The sequence below is a fragment of the Synchiropus splendidus genome, chromosome 19 (assembly GCF_027744825.2).
Source record: "Synchiropus splendidus isolate RoL2022-P1 chromosome 19, RoL_Sspl_1.0, whole genome shotgun sequence".
Taxonomy (NCBI): Eukaryota; Metazoa; Chordata; class Actinopteri; order Syngnathiformes; family Callionymidae; genus Synchiropus; species Synchiropus splendidus.
Genome location: NC_071352.1, coordinates 13073220 through 13090998, shown reverse-complemented (window position 1 = coordinate 13090998; position 17779 = coordinate 13073220). Strand labels below are relative to the sequence as shown.

The window sequence follows — 17779 nt, the reverse complement described above, 5'->3', positions numbered from 1 at the left end:
GAAGAGAAAAGCTGTCCACTCAAGAGTCTGACCATTGAGTCCCAGGTGAGTCAAGTGTTATACTTGTTGCTGGAAGATTGTCTTCCATAGATTGTGCCTCTTGAATTTAAATTATTTGGGACTTGTGGCTTTGCATTGACAACAGTTTCTGTCAAGGGTGAAGTAGGTTGTGTGATATTCGATAGACATCCGCTCCAGCATAAACTGCCTCAGTTGAGGACCGTCAACTAACCTCCAGTTGGTCAATGTCTTTGGAATTTTTCCCAAGTTATTCAGGACATGTGACACGTCAGACACATACCTTTTTGTTAGTGTTGGACTTGGGACTGGATTTTCAGTATTTTTATTGCTGTTTTTCTAATGTTTCTCCAGTACTGTCCAGGTCATACGACCCAAATTATTCCAGTGTAATACAGTAAAAAATATCAGTGATCGATAATATAAACAGGGAACAAGCAGGTACATTAAAAAAAAAAAACATTTTTAATCTCAGGATGTTTCTGAACACGTCAAGCTACAGTCTTGTGACTGAGCTGTTCATGCAAATTGAAAAGATGAAACTAAGTTCTTCAGCATGTGATTTTTATTTTAATATAAAATACATAAATAAATCTGCGGGTGGCATCAGGAGCTTGTGCTCAATTACACTCAGACACACTTGCACGGTCAACCCTACAAAATCAAGTGGGAAGAAGCAAAAACGTGGTGCTGAAATTCAACCAGTGGATACTTGCGTTTCTAAATCAACTGGGGAACAAATGAGTGAGGGCTTCTCCCAATAGCCAGACTCCCTGCATTTCAAACAGGACCTGCAGGAGAAATCCTGTTTGGACATTTGAACTCTGAAATAAGGCTGTAGCTCACGCTCCGACTCCTGAACACTTCAGAAAGCAAGTGGAGGGACCGAACAGAAAAGCCACGATCATGCAGATGAGTGTCAGGCTGTGAAGGAGAAGGCGTCTCGGGTCTCACACCGTCCAGAAGAGGACGTTCCACAGCATGAACACGATCTGCTGTCTGTCTCCATGGCACCAAACAAGCGAACAAGTGAAATAAAAAAAAAAAAGTTGAAGGGAGATGCATATGTTGGAGGAGTAGCCTCTTTGGGATTTGATAAAGCATCTTTAGAACCGCAGAATTATCATAAGCTGCTTAAAAAAACCCTAGATTTTCTACCTGATTCTTCCTGTCTTTTGTGCTCACAACAAAGTTGCTGCAGCAAAGACAGTTGAAAGTAAAATGTAAGGCAGCGCACCTCACGCTGTTATGTTGCTGACGGTGATAGTTTGATCCTGATAATAACAGATATGATTGAGCAGCAGCACGTTCAGGTTCTGTTGCAACGTAACATCTTGGCCTTGGCATTTGTGCGTTTAAGCGGGTGGCGTTTTGAACTCTCCCCATGCGTGGAAGCAGCGCGTGAAGCAGTGGGGCTCGTTCCCCTTCCGCACCAGCCGCAGCTTCCTGGGATGTTCCGAGTCTTTGGAGCGCATGTGCTGGATGTAAACCTGCAGGACAGTGGGAGGAGCGTGAGGTCAGCGGGAGACACCCTTAAACTGCGAGGGGGCCACTCACCTGGCAGGCTTTGAGACTCAGCTTGATCTCCACCTGGCTGGTCTGGGAACCCACCCACATGTAAACCTGCCGCAGGAGGAAGACCTGTTCAGCACTGACCGCACAGCGTGGAAGGTTAGAAAGTCTGGGCGCTCACCTCTTTGCCATTGTCCAGCAGCATGATGTCGTCGTCCGCGAGGTCGTCCTGACAGAAGTCGGAGCACTTCTCCGAAACAGAGAAGTAGCCCTTCTCATTGGAACACCTGCAGGGCGCCAGGGTTAAGCCCAAGTCCACAGCAGGGACTCATTCACAGCGAGTGTGAGCGGCTGACCTGAAGAGCCGGGCGTACTTCATGTAGTCTGCGTCTTCGTCGTACGCCTTCTGTGAGCCGATACCCACCCAGAAGAAGTTCTCCGGCTCCTCCCCCTCATTGATGACCTGGAGAGAGAGCGGACTTCAGTGGAGCTGCGGGGCAGGTCGCCCGGCAGCAAGAGGCGCGCACCTGTTTGCTGTACGTGTCGTCGAACATGCAGTTCATGATGTCCTCAGCCAGCTTGGCCTCGTCCGGGTCGCCGGCCCGACCCACCCAGGTGTAGACGATGCCCTGGTTGTCGGTGCTCTCGAATGGAACCTGGAAGAGAAAGGTCATTCAAGATTACAACCGAGATAATAGACTTTGATCCGGGCAAACTGTTATTTTATATATACCTGTATATATATATATATATATACAGATCTATCTAGATAGATATATATATATTTAATATATTGACTCATTCGTCGACTGTCACACTGGGCAAGGAAAAACAACTCACTTTGAGAATGAAGCAAAACTCAGAGTTGAGGTTGCTGGAGTCTGTTCCAATCTGGATGGTTCTGAGGAGACGAGACGTGGGAGAAGACCAGATTAAAGAGAGAAATATACATAGATGTGAAGCCACTTCACTAGAAAACAACTCGGGAAGTAATGATGGCTCAGGCTTTAACTTCGAAGAAAGGAAATGCCACTGAAGAGCAGACAAAAAAATACCAAGAGAGCTGTTTCGTACTGTGTGCCAGTCCCTTGTCAGCACCACACAGGACCAGTGTGAGAACAGGCGTTGACAACAGTCAAATAATTCTATTTTATTTTGGAAAATTAATGAATTTCACTAACTGGGACTTTGCAGTTATTTCAAGTATGTACACATCTTTTGGAAGGGCCTGCTGGTGACCTTGCTGAAGCTTCACCAGAGGGCTGACACACAAAAACAGGACAGTCTCCACTGCTGTACCCTGCTGCCTCGGTCTATAAATTCTGGTTAAATGACCGTGGGTTCGCTCAGTGTGGTGTGTGAGCAGTGTGTGTCGGGGATTGAAAGGCACAGAGGAAGACAGGGAATGGCAGCCCTATAACGTGGTCATGATTCAAATAAAGCTTCACGGCACACCAGTGTGGTTCCTCACCGGGTGCACAGGGCGCTGCCGTTGGTGCGGACATGATAGAGCGACGGCTGAGCAGGGTCTGTGTTCTGTTTCCTCTTGCCCTTGTGGATGATGAACTTCCTCTTGAAGTGAGACAAGAACTTGAGGTTTTCCTGCTGCTGAGTCATCCGTACCACCTGAGCACCACAGGTATGTTAGGAACATGAACGCGGGTCTGTGGAGGAGTGAGCACAGACCTTCAGTTTCCCAGGGAACAGACTCTCAAACTTCTTCTGCAGGGAGAAGGTGAAGGTCAGCCAGCCCATGTTGGAGGCCTGCCTGCCCTGCCAGAAGTACACCACACACTGGAAGTCTTCCTCTGGAGCCTTCTCCTCCTCCTCTTCTGCTGCTGCTGTTGTTGCTGCCTCCCCGCCTTCTCCCTGCTTCTTCTCCTTGTCCTTGTCCTCCTCATCCTCGTACTCCACAGGAACCCAGTATCTACAACGGAGTTCTGTCACGCCTTGATCTCAACATGAACCTGACTGTGACACACCTGCAGAGAAAGACGTAACAGTCCTGGGTGTAGAAGTGACCAAACTCCTCCTCGGGCAGACGGGCGAACTTCTTCCCCTCCAGCACGAAGCCTTCCATTCCGTCCAAGTCCTCATTCCACTCCTCCATCAGCTGGTCTGCCTGCACAGACAGTCCTGGTGAGCAAGGTGAGCGAGTAACTCTTGAGTCTTTAAAGTCAGCTTGGGACCTCAGTGAGCGGCATGGCTGGCTGCCGGGGCAGGAAGAGAGCCGTGAGATCCGCTTTCATCTGGTCCTTCTGCTCTGTGTCTTTCTTCACCTGAGATGATTCAAACAACGCTTTAACCATCAAATTCCTTTCAGAGCAACAAATCGTCTCCACACATCTGTCGTGCGTGTCGTCATGGCGCCGCTGACCTTGCCCTGCAGATTGTCGTTTTGCTGCACTGTCTCGGCCGCTCGGGTGTAGTCCACCTTCAGAACATCATCCCAGTTCTTGAACTTGGACTTGAAGACCTGAGACGGAAAACGGTTATTACTGCACTGACTCTCAACACAAAGCCCTCCAGTATTCCGTGACCCTGATTCGGACCTGACACTCTGTTCCCTCCAGGTTCCTTGTGACGCTGGCGTGTTTGGGCCGGTGCAGCATGGAGCAGATCTCCTGACCCAGTTTCAAGGCGGCTGCCCGAACAAGACGAGGAGACTTCCTCCCGATCCAGATGAAGACGTCTGACCAGCAGTCCAGGATGTAGACACACTTGGTGTCCAGCAGAGACTGGACCTGAGGTGAGTGGACAAAACTAAACTTTGAACAACAGTTGAAAGGAAATAAAGCGTTATGATCTGAAGGGGATGCACATCTTCTCTGGTTATTTAGTTCAGCAGTAACTTTGGGGAGATGATTTCCTAAGTTCTTGTCACGTAGTGTGCGAGTGTGGTTGCGTCTGTGGTCCCATGTCAACCCACCAGCCTGAGCTCTGGAAGCGTGTCTAGCTTGACTTTGTGGTCCTTGTGCTCGACAGAGAGTTTGTAGTTGATCTGGGGCAGCTCCAGGTAGCCCAGGCCCAGGCCCACCTGCAGGAACATCCCAAACATGGACACGCTTAGTCAGCGTTAGTTCACCAACACAAGACCATAGTGACTCCATCGTGTTTAGACGACAGTGAAGTGTTTATGTTCCGTCTGGAGACTTCATTCTCAATAATGTGAATAATGTGAAGAGCTGAACCACCAAAGTGGGTCACCAAGAGAACATGATGCGGCAAGGTTTGGTTGGGAGAAAAGTGGAAGACAATACTGAGATCAACCTGAACTTAAAACTGAAGCCCACCACGCTGGTCATCACTGAACACACAGTGGGTGAATTACCTTGTAGAGTTTCGGTCTAATAGGGGTGAAGTCATCTGGCACATGCTTCTTGATCTCCTCAGGTTGACCCCCTAATGACTCCCAGAACTCTGGGGGTTCCTGATTCTGCATCAGGGTTGTGATTTCTGCTTTGCCCTTGCGTTCATTCTTGTTGATTTTTTCTGCGAACAACCTGAAATAGAAAACATGCTGGTCCGTGAGACGGGTGTTTTGAGGGTAGAACTGTGTACTCAGAGGTGAGTGTTCTCTGACCTGGCCTTGGTCGTGCCACTGAGCGTCGCGTTTCCTCCTCGCCACACAAAGATCTCCAGGCCAGTGTCCAAAAGGAAGACAAAGCTGCCAGAGAGACAGGACATGGTGAATCAGCCATCACAAACACATGCTGAATTCACACGTCCTGGACACACTTAACCTACCGGGGGTCAAGTGAGGAAGCCTTCAGCGGTACAGACTCCAGTCGGATGTTTTTCTTCCCGTAGACTCTGTACAACCTGAGTGAAGAGAGCGACAACCACAATCATTATGCTTTCTTGGTTTGTCACAGCAAGTATATGTGTCATTGTTGACTTCAGGTTGACGCTTGAGTGTGTTCTAGAACATGTCGACTCTCTTCTATGTGTTGTCTTAAAGGACACACCTGAGAGTGTAGTGGGTGTCTTCAACAGTGTAGAAGCCACTCGCGGTGCCGCCCTCGATGTAGGAAATCTCGTTGTGAAAAACCTGTCACAAAAAGGACACGCAGTCAGTGAAACTAGAGAGGGTTTATTGTGCATGCTGGTACTTACAGCACTGAACTCCTCGCTCTCGTCTCCCATCTCCTCCCTTATGGTCCTGCACTCTGCACCCAGGAAGTTTCTCAGGTTCACAGCATGGATGGCTGAGCCAGCCTTCTTGTCCAGAGTAGCATCCTGACCGATCCAGTAATAGATCTCCCAATTCAAGGCACCATTTTCATCCAGAAATGTCTGCAGAAACAAAACCCGGTTGTTGTTGTGTAACATAGTGAATGGATCCATTTCTGCCCTCAGAGTCACCTTCAGGATGATGTAGCAGTCTGCTTCATAGAACTTCCCATGAAATGTTTCCTCCACTTGCATGGGAACAAAGTTCTCTATCTGCCACACAGTGACACCTGGTACCTGTGAACAAAGAGGTCCAACATGAACACACTTCTATTTAGAGGACCACCATACATGTCTAAACCTCACACCACATTACCTGTCCAACGTCCTCCATGAAGAACTCAGAGTAGTCCAGCTGTGGCTTCTCCAAACTCTTGTCCCAGCGCCGGGTCTTCAAGTCTCCATATTTCAAATCCCCGTTCTCCTGTTAGGATTCAAGTACAACTGTTAGCGTTTCACGATCATTTGTCAGAGTACAGGCTGGGATAATAATAATTCAATTTTTCGAGGCCAAAAAAAAAAAAAAAAAGGATAATTTATCCCCAGTACTCTCGTTTGTTCTTACTGTACCTCGAGATTCTTCTTCTCCTGTGCAACATCACTCATGCCCTTCAGAACCTGCTTCGCCTGATCATCCTGTGAGCAGTCCTTCCTTCTCCTGAGCCTCATTTTCCTCGCCAGGGGATCTCTGAGGTTGGTGCCTGCACACGAAACATGTTCACTGCTCAGAAGCTGCAATGAAGTTCTGAAAACCTCTGGCTTCACTACTGAGCTCAGATGTCCAACATTTCTTAAATCAGAGAAACACACCTCCTCCAGCAGCTGCCACAGTTGCAGGTGATGCCCCAGCCAGTCTCAGCTGGTTCTGCAGGGAGAAGTCTATGTTGTACCACTCAGCTGCTCTGTCGACTGGCTTTGGAGGCATGATCAGGTTTGGGTTCTCTCGCACATCCAGAAGCTGGAAACAAAGAAATGTCTCAATTGATTTACACAACAACAGAAAAGGAAGACAACCAATGAGGTTAATGATAACCAATGACTTGAAGGTGTGACTGGTCAAAAGGCTGTTTAAAACCCCACTTTCTCCAGCAGAAAACTCCTACAGCAGTATATTTTTATGGCGTTTATCGGACGCTCTCTTCATTTGTCCTACTTTAAAACAGTACCTCTAAATCAGTCAGGAAGTGGATTGCTTCAGGCAGCGTCACCAGCTGGTTTTTATTGAGGACCAGCTTCTTCAACTTGCCACACCTACACAATAACACACACAAAGCTGAGCATCCTGCCAAAAACAATACATGACTGAGCTCTGTAAAAAGTGTTAAGAACACGTGTGTCGTCACATCAAACCCACCTGCACAGACCCTCTGGGATGAGCTCCAAGTTGTTGTTGGCAGCCATGAACTCAGTCAGGCTCGACAGTTTTCCCACACCTGGTGGAACGCCATCAAAGTCCAGCTTGTTTGAGTTGACGTACAACTTTTTTAATTTGGACAGCTTGCAGATTGCAGACTGTGTGGGGGAAGGCAGAACATTTTTAATTTATATAGCACAGGTTTCAATTTAAATGTGACTCACAAAGGAGACTCAGTTCTTACAGGCAGTGAGGTGAGTTGGTTGCGGCTGAGATTTAGTGTCTCAAGCTGAGTCCATTGGTCGATGCAGAGAGACAGTTCTGAGATTTGATTGCTGCTCAGGTTGAGTCTCTTTAAACTGCCCAACGAATAGAGGCACTCAGGAACCCGGGTCAGGTCGTTGCATGACAGGTCGACATCTATGAAAATAGTTAAAAAGGGAAACAAGTGAAACTTATACTTTGATCATCGAACTGAAAAAGATCACCAGGGGCTAAAGTGAGTAAGCAACAAGCAGTTAAAGCTGATTCAGGATCAGCTCCCCTCTGAGACATCACCCCAAAATAAGCAAAATGATGAGATGCAAAAGCTCCAAGGCCAAATCCAGGAACTGAAGTGAGAGACGAAGAGACACAGAGGTCTGGCTCAATGAGAAAAACATGGAGAATGACCTTACGTGTGAAAGGCCTGGGAGAGAATGCTGACTGCATAAATGAATGAAAGTCAAGCCAGGTCGCAGGAAAGAGAATCAAACAGTACAGGAATTGACTTCCTGGAAGCTGCGCAACATCAAGATTGACAAGGTCCCCCAAAATGTCTGATATAAAAGGGTTTGTGACAAAAGCAATTAAAGAGAATGTAGGTTTCGCTGTCAAATGTGATTTCACCTACACTCAGAGAACAAGGCCGCATCCGAAAGACGGTGGAATACCGAGATGAATCAACATACGAATCGAGGAGGAAGGAGGAAAAACATGAAGGCTTGGAAGATGCTGCTTTGAGACTCAGGCAAGCTGTACCTTCGATAATAGAAAGAAAAGAAGCATAGCACAAAGGAGTGGCGGTGGAGTTACCCAAGGTGAGAAGCAAAAGAAAACAGAGTCACAATGAAACTCTAAAACAACTAAGTCATCAAATACACCACAAAAAAGAAAAGAATCATTCACACTAACAATGGAACCCTTGAAGATTAAGGCAGGTAAGAGATAACTATAAGCCAAAATAGTGAACATTACACAAGTGAGAAGTTTGACAAGCAAGAAATGAAGGAAACACTTTGTTTGTTATACACATTTACAATAGAAGTCCATATGCAATTTATTTCATTGACATAACCATGGATGACTCAAGAGAACGGATCACAATTCAATCTGGAAGGATGAACTGTAGCACAACAACGGAAAAGACATAAAGGGAGGTGGAGTGGCCTCATTTGTCAGCAAGTTACACACACAGTGACACAACCAATAATTCAAAAAATAGGGGAAATGACAAGAAGGAGGTGATATTACAAGAACTATTCTTACTGACTGAACTGTATGCAATGCATCAATTAAGAAGTCAAATGATAAAATAGTTAAAAATTATAATGTCAAGTTTAACATTTGTAACATATCAGAGGACTAAACCTTCTTTCATTCCTTCAAGTTGATCTTGGTGCCTGTTTGTTACCTGCTAGGTGGGTCAGCGCCTCCAGACTGGTTGGCATGTTGCTCTGTGTCCTCTGGGTGTTCCGTAGGTGGAGAGTTTGCAGAGCCACCATGGCAGGCAGTTGACTGAATAAATCGAGAAAAATGTTGAGCTGTCTTCCTGTCTAGCAAAACAGTAGCGTTGCACTGCTTGATGGTAAAAACATACCGCAGCTGTGCATGCATTAGTGGATTGTTGTTTAAAACAAGCGTCTGCAGGTGTACCAGACGTCTCATCTGTGGAGGCAGGCTGTCGAGTTTGTTGTCGCTCAGGTCCAAATATAGCAAGTCGGTCAGGTTGATGAACAGCTGGTTTGGGATAGAATCAATGCCGTTATGACTCAGATTTAGCACAAGCATGTTCCTGCTGTTCTCCAAGTCGCGAGGGATCTCTGTCAGCTGGTTGTAACTCAGGTCCTGCAGCATAAGAAGTTAGATTTAGTCTTCACATTTCTATTCTATTACCAAAAGGAAATAAAAGTTATAATTTACCAGCACAGAAAGGTCATCAAGTTGAAAGATGTCATCAGGAACTCCAGAGTTTTTCAGGTTGTTGGCCCTTGCCACCACCGCCTATAGACAAAGTGATACAATTTAAAGAAATACATTTCACACAAACATAGCCATTAACATCTATTTGAGTTTAAGTTACCCGCAAGTTTGGTAAACTGGACAGCTCTCCGTGTAAGGTTGTCAAACTGTTGTGACTCACTGACAGATGCTCCTGAAGACAAAAAAAATCAAGTTTCAATCAAGTGAAAACAGACATATTAGAGATGTGTTTCTAATCTGACCATCAGAGGTAACACTGCTCCAACAACCAAGCAGACTCAGTGGCCTCTAACCCTGATAGGAAACTTGCCTTATTTACCCAAGCATTGTCAGATCAAGCAAGAACAATTGATCTTTTCAATGGGTTCAACTACACACAGATTTGACGTTTAGAGAGGGTAATCCTATCAGAAACATGGAGGGTGAACGCAGCCCAACACCGTTTTATCAGACCAAGTTTCACTAACAAAACCAAAATAACAGCCATTGGAAAAACAATTCTAATGCTATTACTGTAAATTGATTTGGAGCCCGACTGCTCCACCAAGCGAATACTTGCAATGAGTGCAACATTCACAATGAAAAATAAGAACGTAAAAAAAGTTTTACCAGCTTCTGCAGAGAAGAGAGCTCCTCTGGCAGGTAGCACAACCCTGTCCTGTTCAGTTTCAGCCATCGCAGACTGCTCATACACTTGACGTGTTCTGGGAAGTATCCACCCTGGAGATAAGAGGAACAGCATTCTTGTGAGAAAAATGTGAGTGAAAACGAACGCCAGACAATCTTATTGATAATAACAACAGTTTCCAAAAGCAAATATGACTGGAAGCTTTCTGCAAAACCCCTTCATTATTGTTGGCTAAACTAATCATTTATGTCTTGTACATTGAGCCATCATATACATTATGTACACAGGGAAATATTAAGATGCATATAAAACCTACAGCTGTCTGCTGTTAATGAAACTTAAGTGACAATAAAAGACTTATAAAATTAAACCCTCCTCAGTTCACAACTTTTACTCAGGGCAGTGGTGTTCAAATGATAGCCAAGTTATCAAGGCAATCTGACTACCACGTTCTTGCGCAAGACTACACGTATCTACGTGTACAATGGCAACCTATTGTAACAGACATTTGGGCCAAAGCAGACACTTGGAGGCACAGCTGTCAAACCACGTCAGTACCTTGGTGTTTGGCCATGTTTTACACTCATCATTTTGCGTCTGGCAGTGATCTAACAATCCATGTTATATAGAGGATAGTATACGCAGCCACTCAACACGTTTCAGTTCTCTACGTTTCCCGGCGTCTACTTTCCATTTAAAAACGACAAATGATCTCATCCGTCGTTTTTGGCAAAGCCAACTCAGCAAACGCCCAAGTGAAACGGGCTGTTATTACTGCTTATCATTACAGTACTGTATAAGTATTCAGAGCGTTTGAGGCCGAACTGTTGTAATGGCAATGTTTGGTAATGAAAGCCTAGTTACAACATTTAGTTCTTCGGGTTCTACGTAGTTGGTAAACATTCGGCTACTCAGCACTGATGGCGTCGGAAGCGCAAACTTCCTTAACCCCAACTCAGGAGTGAAATGAAGAGGTGTGAGTAAAAAGGGGAAGCGACAGCACTGACTTAACACGAAGTTTCTTTGGCGAGAATAAGCTTGCCTCTACTTGCTCACTTAGTAGTCTGACAACTGGCTAACGCCCAGAGCTAGCAAAAGAGCATTTAGCAGTGTCCCAAAGACTGTAACGTGGGCACCGGTATGCCATTCTTTTGTCGGAGTGAGTCCCGAATTATACAGAAATATAATAATAACGGAAATACGCTCACCTTAAAATCATTTCCACTGAGGTCCACCCCTCTTATAAAGGGAAGAACTCCGGTGGCAGCCATTTCTGGTTGGTATCAGCTGCTCCGTCTATTTTGGTGCTGAGGGCGGACGGCTCTTCTTTAGCGAATAATGGGACTCAATGTTGACACCTATCGGTTGGGAGGACCTCGCGTCTGTTACCAGTTACTTGTTACAGTCAAGTCAATCCCTTTGGTTTCGTGTTTTCTTTTCGTTTTACGTTGGATTAAGATTATCCAGAGTTTTTTTTTTCAATTTTCATCACCGTTAAATATGGACGCTACATTTCTTTTATAATTTTTTATTGCGGAGAACATCCTCCTGAGCGATAACTTGCCTGAACAGTTAACGTCATCATTTCATAAGAATGCACAAATCATCGCAATTAAATATGTATCTGTAAAAAGAAAACAACTATATTTATTTTATTAGACTTTATTTATTAGAAAGGCACGTTTTTGCTGGGCACTATTATTGCTAATTATTTTCAAGTTCCAGTGCTGCTGTGGGAAATGACACTTCTGCTTTATTCTAATAACAAGGTGACTCAATTCTATTAAGATGACAAAGTTCATGATTGTTCTCTCGACTGTGAAATCCCATCATTGCAGCCACAAAGTTTAAGAAACAAGTTGTGTTGGTTGTCATGTCGCTCATAAATTGGTTGTTGATGTTGTTGTTTTGAATACGAAAGGCAGTAAAATGAGGGATGTTCACTCTCAAAACATCGAAGACCAAGATAAAAGATAAATAAAACAATGTTAACGAAACTGACAGAGCTGCAGTGACAAACAATGCCATCTAGTGGTAACCTATAAATCACAACGTGTCGACTGTCCCACATTTTGAATTCCTTCAGAAACACGATTGTAGACAATGGGAATTAATCTTCACACTTAACGGTGTTTTAGTAGGGATCATTTGCAAATGGTTTGACACGTCAAGACGACAAAAAACCTGAACGGGATCCATTCAGATAACACCATAAAGATAAGCCAGAAGAGCGTTCAAAACGTTTATACGCCGAAGAATCGGCAACTATTTACATTACTGTAGTTTATATATGACAAAATGACGATGGCATTTTTTTCCAGGTAGGATGTGTCAAGTCACTCTTCGACCGACACTATCAAGCTCTCCTCCAAAATAAGATTTCAGAATGGGTGACTGGGCAGCGACGAAGACGAGGATCGTGCTGCTGCTTTTATGTTGAAAGGCACCTGCTCGGAAGTTGACGTCACAACTTCGGTCTTGAAGACCTCCCCCGTCAGCTGTGCCATTGAAAACCCCTTACAAAGCTGTCAAACAGCGAGATAAACAAAGAGATAGCTGCGTAGTAGGAAACAAAATGGACTCCAATGTTCAGAAATACAACGTCCAGCTGTACATCTACGACTTGTCGAGGGGGATGGCGCGCAGCCTCAGTCCGATCATGTTGGGTGAGTGCGGTTGTGTGGCCTCGATGCTTTCTAGCAACACCGCGCTGACTTGCTTTAATGTCATGTTGTCATTCCTTCTGCTTCGTTATGTGTGAGTGAACTGTGATGATCCGGGTCCACGTTTCCTTCACTGCTTTCTTTTTTCCTTTCATTCAACAGGGAAGCAGCTAGACGGCATTTGGTAAGTTCGCTCTTTAAAAGCAATGTTTATTTAAAGTTGAAATTGCTTCCATTCACCTCAAAAAACTGTGACAAAAATAACAACACTCGTGACGCTTCACTTCACTGTAAGATATATTGTGTTTTTTCCTGATCATCTGATCATCGATAGTCATCACAATTGTTGTGTCACCTTTCGGAATTCGAAGTGATAGGTCATCACACGAGGTCATCGCTGTGGTTACGTGTAGGAGTGACCTCTGTACACAGTTGGTCAGAGTTGTGTTGTGTTTCTTCAAGGCACACCGCCATCGTGGCTTATGGAGATGAGTTCTTCTTCGGAGGCGAGGGAATATCCAGCTGTCCTCCTGTAAGTCTGACACTCTCTTGTAGCCCATGCATTCCATGGTGAATCTGAAAACACAAGCAAGCCCCATAACAGATTATTCTGCCCTGATAATGCATTAATAACAACAGTGTAGTTGATAAACATACGCCAGTCATTTAAAACAAGTGAAGTCAATCTGCCTTTTCTGTTTATTGAAGTGCAATTTGTAATATTTCATGCATTTATTTTGAACAAATGCTAAATTCAATCTCCAACAATAAAAAAAATACTGTATTTCACGTATCAACTGTTACATTACATACGGTTCTTATGATTTCTGCCCCTGATTCTCCTGTTTTTCAGAGCAGTGGTTGTGTGTGACTGTGTTAGCTTGTGTCTACTGTATTGTGTAGTGTTTGTTATACTGTTAATGTTAGGTTTTTTTCTTCTGTCAGTCAGTGTGTATTAGTTCTTGATTGTTTAGTCCTCGTTGTGTTGCTAGCCTTCACCTCCTTCTGATCTTTGAAGTCTCTTCTCCAGCAGTTTCTGTCAGATACATTTAGATTATCATTTGTGATCTGCCTTCATCTTCTATGATTATATAGTTAGTCTTTGTATCTTTGTTTTGTTTTCTGGTGGCATTTGTTTTGACTACGATTTTTTTACTGACTCACTCAGTTGTCCCAGAGCTTTACTGTGTCTCTCTTTTCCTGTCCTTCTCTCACTGGATAAATCCTTTCCCTCAGATCTGCCCTGCCCCCTTGCTTCTATATAGTCGGGCCCCTCTTGCATCTGTGTCTCTAGTGCTGTCTAGGCCTATTTGGATCCTTCATTTATACGGAGAATTTGCCTCTGGAAACAATGCTTTTTGAGGAGTCCAGCCAAAGTGGAGAAAACGTGGTGGTTGTACATTTGCAAAACGATGGAACTCCAGACAATAGACGTCACTGTATACAGAGACAGAACTTGACAGAACTATACACAGAACTTGCACTCGCATCAAAAGTTTGAAGCATGGATTCCTTCTGAATAGCAGCAGAATCTATGTTGGTGCAAGCCTTTGCATCTACAAATTCTGATTGGCTAGCTTGTCACACTGCCACCTGCAGTTTTGAAATGTCCTGCCGCGAGCGACTAGCTTTTTATGACAACATTTACAAAGAAGGAGCTCTGGACATGTGTGATATTTGTGGTCTTAAAATGTCAGGTGTTATTGCACGTCCCTTTTTCGCAGGGCGGGACAATGCTGGGGCCTCCGGACAACATTGTGGAGCTCGGTGAGACAGAAGTGTCAGAGGAGATCTTCATGGATTACCTGTCCTCGCTGGGCGAGAGCACTTACAGGTGGGTGAGGTTTCTGCGACCGTCTTTTCCCTGATGAACCATTGTCATGTTTATCGTCTTCTCAGAGGTGAAGCGTATCGACTTTTTGAGCACAACTGCAACACTTTCACGAATGAGGTGTCTCAGTTCCTTACGGGGAGCTCCATCCCATCTTACATCACGGACCTTCCCTCGGAAGTCCTGTCCACGTAAGTCTCTCACTTGAATTTGAGCTTCATGATTGTGTTTATCTGGCTGCGTAATTGCGTGAAATGTTATTTTATTTATAGCAAGCTCACAGCGTCTCACCGCACAATGGAGCCTTCTCTAACACTGTAAGGTCCTGCATAGAGGCCTTCATTTATTCCCATCTGGTGACCTGTTAAGAAGCTCATTTGGGACCAACCAAGTGTGATCACATAACCAGTCAGAGGACAGCTTTTGTAATCGACTTATTTCAATATAATAAGAACAGGGATTCTACTTATTAGAGCGAGACAAATGAACGACAGATGCTTAATGAAGTCAGGATGTTAGAACGTGTTTCGCGAGACCTGCTGGTGTTTTCCTAAATTTGATTTTTCTCCTCTGATCTGTCTTTCATTCTTGTAATTTTATGGTTCTAAGCATCTGAAGAATGTTTTAGATGTCTTCTATTTCTACGTTCATGTACGTATAAAACTCGAAATTGAGTGCAGATGTTGGGACGGGGGTTGGTTGTCGCTGTTGGCTGTAGGAAATTTCCAGCCAGTTGAAAGCCAGAACATAATCTGTATATATGTACATAAAAATAATAAAAAAAGTAAAATAATAATAATGAATTTAACAAATTGTTTAATGAAAAGAAATACAAATATAAAATACAAAAATATAAAATATCAAAATACACTATAATGAATATTTAAATACAATAAAAAATATAATCAATAATATGAAATGTATTTTTTTTTTAAGTGTGGTTGTTAAAGGGTTAACCTCTTACAGATGGACTTTACATCTATGACTCAGTTGTCTGAGTACAAGTATCACTGTAATGATCTAACTGGGTTGCCACCTCCTCCACCTACTTGGGCTGCGGCGCCGCCTCCACTCCAAATCTCTGAAAATTTGCCGCAGGATCGAATGCATAAAATAAAACAGAACTGAATTTATTAGATTTTTGACTACATGAGATGTGTTAAAGCCTTGACAGTGCAGCCGTCCCAGTTAACTGGGGCACGCGGGAGGGCACTGTCTGTCACATCGCTCTCACCCTTCAGGCAATTCTTGATATCATCATGGGCAGAAGCACATGATGATATCCCACAGTTCCGAGGAGCCTTTAATGATGACTCAATTTTCTATGGTTTCCTCTTCCTCCAGACCGTTTGGTCAGATTTTGCGACCCATCCTGGACTCCATCCACATCGCCCCCCCAGGAGGAAATGTCATCAATGGAGGAAGAAACAACTGAAGCCAACGCAGCAGAGAAGCAACTTCAGGTTGCTGCCATTGTAGTCATCTGGCAAAGTAGTTTTCATGATCTGGTCTACTATAGAATCGACTACTGCAGAAGTATTTATTGACTAATTATTCATTTTCTGAATTTATCTGTAGCATTGAAGTCAGTCTGGATGTTCATCTGCAGTTTATTTATGCAGAATGAAGTGAAGGTGAGAACCTTCAGGCTATTAAATTCCTAGCTGAAAAACTGAGAGACAAAAGAAAAGGAAAATTAAAGTTTGCTTTTTCAGTATTGTGAAATAGGAAAGTGTAATAACATTAAGACATTGCCCTTAAAATATGTTATTTGATTATTTATGTTCTGTGATTTTGAATGCATTTTATTTAAAGATTCTCAATATGAATCATAAATATTTGGACTATCTTATTAAGTGATGAATATCTTGGAAATAACGGGGAAAACAATAGAATATTTCCCCTTTTTTCATTTCAATTATCTATTTTTGTGGGACAAAAAGTACTTTTTATTGAAAATCACCAGTTAAAGAGGAACCCAATTTAAAATGGGGGAAAAAGTAAAGTATCTATTTAGAATATGAAAATAATATAATATAATATAATATAAATATGAACTCTCCTTTAAAATCACGAGAGAGAAGTCCAGTTTAGTGTCTTGGTCTTGTTTTAAAAGGACTGCTCATGTTTTTACCCCAGAGTTGGTGACAAATGGTAAAGTGATTTTGAGATTGTTTGCCATGGTCCTGTAGTGTATTTGAAGATCACCACTTTTTATCTTTGTCCGACAATAAGCTGTTTAAAACGCTCCTATCAATTTTTGTTATTGTTAAAATGTGAAGTCATTGAGTCGCTGACGCTGCTGACTGCAATGTTTTAACTCTGGAGTGTATTTTGGTACATGTTTTGTATCTTTTATTCCAATCGAGGGTTAATGGGACATGGATGCTGGAATTCTGGAATTTTGTTACTCATATTTGAACAATGCACTTATGATTTTTGTCTTCATCTGTCATGTGCTCTCTGACCGGTAAAGTTGAAATTCATCTCTTGCGTTTCTGTTTAGTTCTGTCTCTTTTCCAAGAAATACAAACCAACCTGTGTATTTTAGATGACCTCTGATGTCATATTGTTATGTAAGAAATTTCTGGCATGATGAGTGTTTCATGGTGTCTTTAAATTGATCCACTTTATTCTATGTACGTGCTGCGGTGTCCCAAATTTGGTGCTTCTAAGATTCCGACTGACCCAAGTCCGTCACCAGAGTGTGTTTGAGTAACAGAACACATCTGTGCCTTCGACCCTGGAGCTCTTTTACATGCCCCGTTGCACTCACACTAATCCTTAATAATCCAGCCTTTCAACCCGTCACCAGTTGAACGAAGCACAGAACAAGAAGGCGATCATGTTATAACGCAATAACTTTTCAAAACGCTGACATCGCATGGCTGGAGGGCTTTTTGTTTTCACCCGCTTTGCTAGTTTTATTAAAACATCAGTATGTGTTTCCCTACTTAATCTGACCGCTGACATGTAACACTGCAGTGCCCTCCTTATCCCCCTTTGTTTGTTCCTTCTGCTTCCTGTGATGTGTATTATGAAGACATATTTGTAGACATTATTCCTAATCCACATTCTTCAATGACATATTTTGTATTGTTTGTGTTGTTTTTGTACCTTCACATAAAGCCATTGACTGCACACTCTGGTGGAGGTGTCTTCTGTCACTAGAGTGATCATATGCACAGACTTGATGCTTTTTAGCTCTGTTTCATTGTAGGCAGAATGAGTCCAAAACTTGACAAACAGATCTACAAAACTTTCATAGAAGTGATGTGATGTTGGTGGAGTTCTGTAGC

General features: G+C 43.5%; 2 protein-coding genes across 2 annotated transcripts; one reads left to right on the top strand and one right to left on the bottom strand.

Moving 5' to 3' along the window:
- Positions 1-434: 434 nt before the first annotated feature.
- flii (FLII actin remodeling protein) lies at positions 435-11347 on the bottom strand. The gene is made up of 31 exons (XM_053850906.1): positions 11195-11347; positions 9968-10078; positions 9459-9530; positions 9299-9379; positions 8976-9223; positions 8790-8893; positions 7362-7537; positions 7118-7275; positions 6930-7014; positions 6574-6721; positions 6334-6464; positions 6080-6187; positions 5896-6000; positions 5647-5826; positions 5499-5581; positions 5278-5352; positions 5114-5197; positions 4862-5033; positions 4460-4567; positions 4083-4274; positions 3908-4006; positions 3720-3809; positions 3513-3652; positions 3217-3457; positions 3002-3156; positions 2371-2431; positions 2058-2186; positions 1887-1993; positions 1712-1817; positions 1576-1641; positions 435-1508 (listed from the first exon to the last, which is right to left on the bottom strand). The coding sequence occupies exons 1-31, from the start codon at positions 11255-11257 to the stop codon at positions 1374-1376; spliced, it is 3813 nt and encodes a 1270-aa protein (XP_053706881.1). The 5' UTR covers positions 11258-11347; the 3' UTR covers positions 435-1373.
- Positions 11348-12457: 1110 nt separating this feature from the next.
- On the top strand, positions 12458-17621 carry desi1a (desumoylating isopeptidase 1a). The gene is made up of 6 exons (XM_053851754.1): positions 12458-12652; positions 12812-12833; positions 13112-13181; positions 14374-14483; positions 14549-14671; positions 15825-17621. The coding sequence occupies exons 1-6, from the start codon at positions 12562-12564 to the stop codon at positions 15913-15915; spliced, it is 507 nt and encodes a 168-aa protein (XP_053707729.1). The 5' UTR covers positions 12458-12561; the 3' UTR covers positions 15916-17621.
- Positions 17622-17779: the final 158 nt, after the last annotated feature.